Genomic DNA, 10,858 nt, shown 5'->3' on the forward strand with positions numbered 1-10,858 from the left:
TCCACTATTTAGATAACAACCAACACATGGATTGCTATTAATTACCGCCTTCCTCCATATGTGGGCTTCCTTGCTCTTTACATTACTGACTTCCTCCTTTGCTCCCGTCATAATTACTACGTGATGGCTGCTCCAAAGCTTTGTTTTGCTCATGAATGACGTCCATTCTTAAAATTAGAGCTCTGCAGCTTCTTTAGTGCAGTTTTCACACAGATTTGATTCACCTAGAGTGAATTTCTCCTTTGTTTGTATACAATCACGCCAACTCTAATATTCTCCACCGTCTGAACACGCCTTCAGGGGTTCCTTCGCTGTTTTTAAAATCCAAACTGCCGCCCCGTCCCTCGCTGAATACAAAGAGACCTGACAATAAAGTGGCTGAGGTGAACTGCTTTTCAGTGAGTACATCCCGGGAGATGCTTCGCTCTCCTCCCGTCTGCGTCGGGTGATTAACAGTAACGAGAGGATGATGTGACGAGGGCGCAGATATGAAAACACTCGACTCGGGCACGGCGAGAAAGAAATAAACCAGAAACTGTGGCAGAACCACATTAAGGTGTCATGTTTAATGCGATGGATTATCCAGCTCAGGCAATTTTCAAGTCACTGGAGGTTGTTTTTCACGCTGTACAAGATATAATCGCAGCAAATGACTTCTTCTTGTGCAGGGGGAGAACATGAACACGAATATCTGCAACCACTCCGAGTGTGCTCAGACAAAGCAGGAACAATGTAACGGAGAGAGGAAACATGTCCTAAAGAACAACATTTTATTTATTAAAGAGCTCAGAGGAGCCTTTTCCCCGCCTGAAAAGTGCTGTTAGTTGTGCTGAATCTTCCCAGACCGCTCTCTAAAAGCTAAAAGTATTTGCAGTACAAAGTGATTTTGGCATACTTTACATAAAAGCATACATTGGTTGAAGAACTAAGCTTTCACAGAGTCTTTTCAGGGGCTTGCTGGGCGAGCTATATCACACACTCAGAGTAGTTATAATGGACCATTGGTTGTGTTGCCTTCTGGAGCGTCCTGTTTCTGGTGCCAATCAAGGTTGTTTAAGACTAAAAACTAAAAGCCAGCTAGGTTTAAAAAACACTTTCACTAGCTGAAATATGAATAAAAACTAAAAGTGTGCACCCACAAAACTACGGTTCCTGTGCAAATGAATAAATTAAGAATACTTAAAGCATCAGTCAAACATCAGGAAAAGATTAATTTATTAATCCTCTAAGTGATTTAACAAAAACACTTAAAAAGTCTCTGGTCTCAGTTGCCCAAACGTGACGATTGGCTCCTGCTGTCCTGTCTTTACACCCCTCAGTGCCTCACGAACTGACGTTTCATTGAAAAAAAAATGCAAAGGAAGGGAAACACATAAGATGCAGTTGCGTCCGGATTAAGAGGCAGGGCGCAGGACACGCTGTGTTGACATCAACAAAAGATTAACGAGCCAAAGTCAACCAAACTCTCTGCAACAATCTGTGCATCAATTACGTGAGAGCATTAGTGGCTGTTCAGTGTCAGAGCTGGCTTAGCATTATTGTGTGTTTGTGTGTTCCCGCACATGAGTGTGTGTTTACGCACTTTCCTCCTGAGCTCAAGCTCCGAAGCTGCACACCCCAGCTGTCCGAGTGTGGAGGAATTAAAAAAATTAATCTCAGCGTTCATGTTTCTCTGTTAATCTTCTACGAAGAGCTCAGCAGTCGTTGAATGCCTCATCACTACACCTGAGCTAATTTTCCTCCATCACCTGAAATGATCTCACCCACATCTATGAGCTCTGTGTTTTGGGGGTGTCTCTTATAATTTCTTACTGTGGTGGTTTTTGTGATGTCTTCATGTTCATCAGCCATTCCTGCAAACCAGATTTCCATGTCTTGATCGCCGGTTTATCATTAAAATTCATTGGATTGATTAAAAAATTGCGCTGAAACGATTGGTCGGTTGACAGAATGGGTTTGGTCTGAACGGGTCGTTTAAATTCATTAAGCACAAAATACCAAACATTTGCTATTTCCAGCTTCTCAAGTGTGGATTTGCTGCTTTTTCGCTGTTTTATATCAGTATGAATTTTCTACGTATACATGGGCTGCTCAGCCAAAGAAAACAAGCATTTTGAAAGACTCTTCAGCGTTTTTGTACATTTTATAGACTGATGAATTATTTCATCAAAGCATAAATGGCAGATTAATGCATAATGAAGATGATAAATTGCCGCCCTAAAAGGATCAATTCTGTTTGATATGAAAGCAGATTACATGAATCTAAATCAAAATACCAGTATGTTTGGACATATTTAACGCTTATTTCTCTCTCATGCCAAAATCCCTGTGTGCGCAGCAAACCCTTAATAATCCCATTTATCTGAGTGGGTGGCAGTAACACCGCCATGGGGCCAACCATGCTCAAAACTGATGCACTCATGCTCCTCCGCCATGATTCAGCTATAAGCATCCACCCAGCGGCGTGCACAGTGTAAAATACAGCTGCCTTGAGTAACGTGAGCTGGCTTTGGTAACTGTTGGCATGCATGTGGACACTAACAGACGGTGTAATCAAGGAGAGAGACGTCGGCCATTGTTATGCAAGTGAGATGCCGTGGAGAGAGGCTTGGACTCCTTCCCAGGTTCCATTGCAGTCGTGGCGTTTTGGCGGCGCGGGTCGAGTGACGCGGGGAGTTTCTGCCACTCTGAACTGAGCACCGTGAAGTGCTGTTGGGTTTCCACATATGCGCGCCCCTCGTTGCTGACAGCACCCAGCGTGCAGGCCCATCTGTCCGGGGTTTGAGCCAAAGAATATAAAAGGGTGTAATTCTGAATGTGACTACTGCAGCTGTGGAAGGTAATGAAATTATCATTCACTGTATTATTACAGAGTGACAAAAGCCAGGCCTCGCTACCCTCTCCTGCAAATGGATCCCGGCCATTATTTGCTGAATAAATCCTCTTCACCGTGTCCGTCTCTTCCTCTTGGTCCCTCTCTCTCTTCCCTTGTCTTCCTGTCCTTCCACCCCTCATTCCTGCGTCCTTTCATCTCCACTCTGAACCTCCCTCTTGTCTTCCCCTCCTGCTGCCTGCCTCATCCCCACTCGTTACACCTCCACCTGCCCTCGCTCTCATGCTTCCCTTCTCTCTCTTTTACTCATGTTCACCTCATTCTTCTTCTTCTGCCTCCCAGGATCTCACAGAGGAAGATAAAGATGGTGCAAAAGAAGATATTCCTGATCGTGGTTGCCATCAGCACGGTCAGTCTTCTGCTGCACCACGGGGGCCACTGGAACTGGTGAGTGATTGAAACACCCACACGAATGTAAACATGCACTTTCTCACATTACATACCCTCTATATCTGCAGAAGTCCGCATGGTGTGCATAGCTATGAAAAATCTGCCAATGGCAGCTCCTGTCTTTTCCTTTAAAAGACAAATGAACAGAGAGGCTGGCTCATTATAATACTCATATATGGAGACTTAGTGTGCTGAGACACGGGCAAATTGGTCAAGGGACCAATTATAAAAGTGGAGGGATGGTAGATCTCTGACAGCCCTGCAGTCTGTTGTCGTACTCTTTCAACCTAACGTTTTGCTCATGTAACCTTTTCCCCGTTCCGGTCTTTCCTGTCTCCATCGTCGAACATTATCGCCGCCTCGTCTCTCCACTTTTCAGACACCGTTTCCACGTTTTCAATATCTGACCCTGTCTGCAGGGAGTACTGCCTGCTGTAATACTGCAGAGCACTCAGTATGTATGCGCCCAGTGCTGTGCATGCATTAGAATTTGGCAAAGCATTAAGTTTGATGTCAGATCCTGCTGAATGTGTTTGATTATGTTGCACTTTGTATACATTTTCAAGATCGCATTGCACATGCAAAAAAATCCCTCTTATTATAATGTAGTAAGAATCTTTTTCCAGTAACAATACATACCACAACAAGGTAAGTTATTACATGATTGAATGGATGTTTTGGATATTCAAAATTTGTGAAAGGATAGCACGCTACGATTCCACTGAAAGTCAATAATATTAAAATGATGATAATATTGAAGCCACAGTATGCAGAACGAATACTTCACACACACATTTTATTATCTTGCACTCTCACTTTCTCATACTCAGTCCTCCGGTGGCTTTATCCTGCTTCATTGTCTGCCTCCTTTTCTCATTTCTCATTTTGATTCCCTGCTGATTTTTATTTCATGGTTATATTACCTCTGTCCCGTCGTACACAGTATCTGTCCAGTGTCGGCGCAATTATTCCTCTAATGTCATCGTTTTATTTGGAATAGCTGCTCTTTTATCTGGAGCTGCAAATACGTTACTACGCTTTCTTTTTCTTTCTGTAGGACCATGGAGGCCTTCCACGTTGGTTGTCCTGCCCTGCGTTCTCACCCCGCCGCGGGTCTGAAACCTAAGCACACCAATGTGGCCTTCCTCAAGACCCACAAAACAGCCAGCAGCACCATGCAGAACCTGCTTTTCCGCTTCGCAGAGCGCAATAACCTCACCGTGGCATTGCCCATACAGAGCTGCGGCCACCAGTTCTGCTACCCACGTTTGTTCAGCTCCCACTTTGTCCACCCGCACGCGCATACACCAAATATCATCACCAACCACATGCGCTTCAACAAGACCGAGGTGCAGCGCCTGATGCCCAATGACACCATATATATCACGATCCTGAGAGAGCCGGTCTCCATGTTTGAATCCTTGTTCAGTTACTACAACCAGTACTGTCAGAGCTTCAAGAGGGTCAGCAATGGCTCCCTGGAGGCTTTCTTAAAGAATCCCAGGTACTACTACCGAGCAGACGAGAAGGACTCCATGTATGCACACAACACCTTGACCTTCGACTTGGGCGGAGACAAAGATCGAACAAAAGATGCGGCGTATGCGCAGGCCTTTTTGGCGGAAGTAGAGCAGGTTTTCTCCCTGGTGATGATTGCTGAGTACTTTGATGAGTCCCTGGTCCTCCTCCGCCATCTCCTCTCCTGGGATCTGGATGACATTCTGTACGTTAAGCTCAACATGCGGACAGAAGGCTCAAAGCGGAACCTGACGCCGGGCCTTCCTGCAAAGATCCGTGCCTGGAACGCCTTAGATGCGCTTCTCTATGACCACTTCAACGCCTCATTGTGGCGCCAGCTGTCAGCTCTGGGTCTAGACTGCGTGGCAAGGGAGGTGCGACTCCTTCAGCAAGCTCAGGAGAGGCTAATGAGAAGCTGTTTCGGTGGGAGTACGCCACTCGTCCGAACGGCCAAGCAAATCAAAAACAAGGAGCTCCGTCCCTGGCAGCCTAGTGGAAAAGTCGCCATCGTGGGTTACGACCTCCCGGTGAATCTCAGCCGCGGGTTCTCAAAGGAGGCCCAGGACCTCTGCCTCAAGCTCATCATGCCAGAGATCTCGTACTCACAGACAATCTTTCGTTCCCAATCACTGCGCTACCGTCGAAGCTACCAGACCCGGGCTTCACATCAGCTACACGTCCCCCAGCGGTCCACACGCACAGTCCTGACTCGGCGTCCTCAAGTGCCACACAACCAACCACCACCAGAAACAGGATCCACCTCCTCCTCAAAGTCTGCTTCAGGAAGTCAGGATCAGCACATAAAGTTAGGGCCTAATTCCTCGCAGACCCAGGAATCGCACACTAAAAAATAGAGACATGAATATAATCTGAGTGCCCAACAGACTGTACAGCATTGGTTTTGGGTGTTGTAAACAAGAGCCCTTGGGAAAAAGTCTGGGTTGGTCTTGAATCTGTGTCTCTCCTGTCCCTTCCAGACAGAATTTGTGATAAAATACTTGTGGAAAAAAAGGGGAAATGGGGCTTAGGCATATCTGGACTTGAAGTTGAATCTCTCCTCTCTCGTCTGTGTCAGCATCAGGGTTGCAGACACAAGGAAGGAGAAATCTACTCTAGGATTTTGCTAAATTGCACACCTCTGCAGGCCCAACCGCAGGTTGGAGAGGGTTTTAGGTGAAAGTGGTTCTTTGAAGCAAATCTGTTATGTGCAACCAGGACTCAATAGGGAAGCGGGGATATCGGGCTATTGTGAGGCACAGTGTGGGCTTTGTGAGCATCACACTGGTATAGTATCATATTACTTGCTTTCATTCTCTGTTTCTCGAGCTCTCTTTCGCTCTCTCTCCTTAACATATGCCATTTAAAGTCCTTGAGAGAGATGTAATGACATAAAGGGATCAGCTGTCAGGCTTCCAAAGAACCTCCTAAGAGGCCAGACAGACACTGAGATAACCTCCAACCATTAATACAACAGCACCATCATCAACTCTTGTCTGCTGCAACGTCTAGAGCCTGAAGTACCCCCCCCCCCACACACACACTATGACTCACACAGACACTGAACACACACATAAAGCCTGTGTCCCTTCAGCCGTCGACCTCTCTGGCCTCCGTCCCCCCATCCTCCACCCTCTTGTCCCTGCTGCTACCCTCTGGTCCGGCTCTCTTCGTCCCGGTTCACCGCTGACTGCAGTCTCCCTCGGACCATCAGCTGAGATCACATCCTGCAGGGACTTTACGCTGAAGGTTTCTGGATGTGGGGTTTCATTTTAATCTTTGGGCGTTATTGCAATAAGATCACCAAGCCTGCGTTCTATATGACAGGCGTGGATTTAATAACCTACCAGCAACCCCACACTGCACACATTGGCACTAGCATAAACGTAAAACAACTTGACAGGACAAAGACTTGAAGCCTGTGGGCTGCAGTGTTTGAATATTTAATCGTCTCCCTTCATGGCCCTCTTATGGCCCATGTTCTTGGGTTACACGGCTGTACATTTTCATCAAGACGACCAGGCGAAAGCTGCTCATTCTGAACCCGGAAGCGCAGGAGGACAAAGCGAGAGCGTCAACGTACGACGCTTAAAGCCTCGCAAGGCAGGTGGGCCGGCTGCCTTGGCCGGGATCTCGAAATGTCAAAATGTCATCACTTAATCTCAGCTGTGATCCATTTTTAATGCATTCTGCTCATATTTTATGTGTCATTTATGTTCTTTTATTCCTCCAGTGATCAGCAGGGTACTGCTAAGTAACTGAGAGGCGGATGAAGGATTTCTGTGTGTTTTTGTGTGTGTGACCCAGGAAGTGGCTCTCTCTGCTTCATGTTGCATTTGTTTTTTCCAATCTCAGCCAAGTAGGCATGGCAACAAAAAGGAAGTAAAAAATTTTTACTAAATACATGTTTTGCATAATGCAAAAGTACAAAGACCACTTCTGAAAACGGCGCATTGGAACAAGCGTAGCCACTTTGAAATTAATCGTCCATTCAGCAGTGCTAAGCACTCGACCACACGACGCCGTTGTGGTTGGCGGGTGTCGCACTGTAACACCCAAACCGCTGCTGCTGTCAGGAAGAACAAGTGGAGCGGGTGGTGGAAAAGAGAGTAGAAGATAAGCAGTTTTATGAAGTGGCTGTGACTATCTGAGTTCAAAGTGTGCTTATCTGAACTTACCGGGGAACCTCAGCTTTGAAAGCACGGGGTGCACAGCCGTTTTTATTTATTTACAGGTGTTTGAAATGTGTTCAGGTATGTGTAATATTTATTCATGGTACATACACTGTAAAAACAGTCTTCGGCTAGACTCACTTTAAAGGAAAAGGCTTGTGTTTATTTCTGTATTTTGCTCACTGTCAACAAATCCCACAGAAAGACCAAAACCGACAATGTGTGACCGCCAACTTCACGAAACTCACATATCAGGCTTTTATCAAGCGTTGCTCAAACAGAAGCGTGCATTTAGTGTCAGCTGTGGATGAATACACGTTGCACCAGTGTGACAATAAATACTTTTTCATCACAGTGGTGGTCAGTGGCTCAAAGGCATAAGATACGATGAATATCAGGCTGTCTGCACACGCAATATTTGTTAATAGGATCAATTTATTGCAGGTTTTGGTTGTTTCATGGGATTTGTTGACAGTAGGGTAAATGTAGAATATCACCACTCTTATCCCTTAAACATATTTGATAATTATGCTGATCCTCAACTATATTTTAATTAGTTCGAATTCAGCCGCTGCGTTTGAAAAGGCCAAAATGCAGAATCGCTTCAACCTGCTGTAAATTAAGAAGGAGACGCTGAAGTTATGTGTTTGTCGCTCATTAAGCGTTAAGGTGTTCAATATTAATATGAGATGGAATAAACAATCATGTGAATATAGTGCAAAAAAATCAGATCGGAAAATGTGGCCCGATAAAGTTTTAAAACTCAGCAGCTTCATTTTTTATTTCAAAATGTCCCTTTTCCATTTTACCCCATTGATCACAGTTATTTATTGTTAACAAAACAAACGGGACAAAGGCAGCTTTGCCACTTTGGTCTGAACCATCAGACAAAAACACTCTGGAAGAGAGACATTTTGGAGTGAAGTAAAAATGAAGTAAAAGGATCAACAGCAACATTTTATAAGAACACACTGAGTTTTAGCTTTTTGTCGGGTTATTTCACAGTTTCGTGGTTCGTACAGTATGTCACTGATTTGTTTGACATAATGTCTTGTAATTCAAGTTTGAGCGCTTGATTTTTATGTGGCGTTCAGGTACTGTCAGCACTCTCATAAAGGGTACGAAACGCTCAAATGCGTAAATCAAACTCTCTGCCATGCATTTGAACTGAAGGTAAAGAAACTAAAAAGTACAGTCAAAATAGGCTTTTGAAAAGGTTCTCCTCTCCTCCCATGTCTGTGGCAGCCAGATGAAGAATAAGCTTTTATTTCCCCTCAGCTGTTCAGTTATGATCCATTTCTCGCTGGCTGTGAGTCTCTCTAAGTGCTCTTTTGATTGTACGAGTCGCTCGCCCGACTGTTCGACTTCTTGTGGGAGAGTTTCGGTAATGGTCATGCTGTCGCGTCTAAAGTGTTGACAAAAATGCCAGGGGGGCCATAAAAGCAGCATGCTAACATGGCATCATCTTCACATTAGCTGCCCGGCTTTCTCTTTTTAAGAGTGACATGCAAAGCTGCTGTTACTCGATCAATCTGTTTTCCTCCGTTGCCTCTTTGATCTGCTCATCGTTTATTTCCATCCTCTGTTTGTGGACTTCTCTGTGAACTGAGTAGACTTTTCCTCCATTTTTGGTGACTGAGTTGAAGAGTTTGGGTGGGTGACGGGGCTCTGAACAAATGGCTAACGACAATCAGAGCTAGGGGGCCCAAAGCTTTGTAATGATGGGTGATGAATGTGACAAATAAAGTTTGAATGATTTCAATTCATCTGCGAGTGAACGTGTTTTTGCCTCCCCTTTCCCTTTTCAATGCAGATTTATTCATGCTCTGACTTGAATTGTTCCGAATGTTAGAGCAACGCACACACACACACACACACACACACACACACACACACACACACACACACACACACACACACACACACACACACCTTTCATCAGCGCCGATACATAACACACAGTGACAGTTGCTCAATTAAGATTCTGATTCTAAATGGTTCTATTTCCCCAAAGACCCAAACCAGACATTTCAGCCTGCAATCAGTTGTTTGAAATTACCTCCATCCAGCACGCCTGCCTAAACGAATGAACAAATTGCTTCTCACAGAGACAAAAACAAAATGCAAAGCAGTGTGTTTGATATGACTGTGATTAAAGCAATCACGCTGCTGCGTCCCCCTCCGCCTGTCTGTCATTACGATCTGCCGCTGCCATGGCGGCCCCTGCTGCGAGGCGGCCCTCCGGACCAGCTGCTTCAGCGCCACCACACCCTTTTTCCTCTCTGCTCTTATCTTTCGTGTAATTACGGTTCTACTCATAAGCATCATTAGAGTAATGACCAATAACGAGTAGTGACCACAGAGTGAAAAGCGCTGGAGTTTCATCTTTCCTTTTTGCTTTCTCCTGCAACAAGCATGCAGAGACACTTTGAAATAAAATAAACCATCTGTGAGATTTCAATATTAGCCCCTACACTGCTTTTTCCCCACTCAGAGCTGCTCTCTGCTGCATGAAAGTCACTTAAGAATATATATAAATGCATATACTTGTAGAGAGTTTACATTAATTGAATATTTAAGAAATCATTTAAAAACCCTCTATGGTACAGCGTTGCCACATGGCAACAACCCCATTTTAAGCCTTCTACACACAGATAATACATCCCAAGGTATGATGCAATGCATTAAAAAAGAGGTGGGGTTCTAAGTAAACCATTAGCAGTGTTTAAATTTGTCACATGACTTTCTGGAGGCCATTGTGAGACCCTTTTCTGCAGACATCATCGACAGGAGGAGCCTCACCATTTGACTCCTAAAAATTCACCAAAAAAGTGTATTCTCGAAGTTTTTCAACGGGGAAAAAAATATACACTCAATAATAGGTGAGTTAAGTTCATTATTATGTAGTTTCTTGCCCTGTACTTGATTAATAAATAATAGAAAATGTTAAAAATGTGTACGTTGCCATATGGCAACACCGTACCATTAGGGATTGCTAGCCTGGCATGTTGATAACATGTTGTATTTAGTTAGAGGCCTACTTTGCAATTGCATTGGTGTACACTGATCTTCTATAGTCTATAAACTATAATAATGCACTTTGTGAGTCCTTTCCACATTGCATATGATGATATTTGACACATCTTTCTTCCATTTACAGAATGAATGCCAATATTTTTTTTTATGGTAAATCACAGAAAAAAGCTGAACTAGCCCTCCCACTAGATGATAGTGAAGATGACAAGGGATTCAGTGACGAGGAAAATGAGCTGCTGGAAACACAGCAGAGTGAGAGTGATGAAGACAGTGAGATGGATGAAGACTATGAGCCAGAGAATGAGGACAGTGGAGACAGTGAGGGCAGAGACAGTGAGGAGAGGGAGGACAG

General features: G+C 44.5%; 1 protein-coding gene across 1 annotated transcript in view; it reads left to right on the forward strand.

The window, feature by feature from the left end:
• gal3st3 (galactose-3-O-sulfotransferase 3) overlaps nt 1-9,232 on the forward strand; it is a 41,805-nt gene extending 32,573 nt beyond the window's left edge. The window contains exons 2-4 of the mRNA XM_070993611.1: nt 3,176-3,280; nt 4,341-5,846; nt 5,898-9,232. Coding sequence (XP_070849712.1) covers nt 3,198-3,280; nt 4,341-5,655 — 1,398 coding nt within the window. The 5' untranslated portion in view covers nt 3,176-3,197 and the 3' untranslated portion in view covers nt 5,656-5,846; nt 5,898-9,232. The remainder of the gene's footprint in view (nt 1-3,175; nt 3,281-4,340; nt 5,847-5,897) is intronic.
• Nucleotides 9,233-10,858: the final 1,626 nt, after the last annotated feature.

The sequence above is a fragment of the Chaetodon trifascialis genome, chromosome 23 (genome assembly GCF_039877785.1).
Source record: "Chaetodon trifascialis isolate fChaTrf1 chromosome 23, fChaTrf1.hap1, whole genome shotgun sequence".
Taxonomy (NCBI): domain Eukaryota; kingdom Metazoa; phylum Chordata; class Actinopteri; order Chaetodontiformes; family Chaetodontidae; genus Chaetodon; species Chaetodon trifascialis.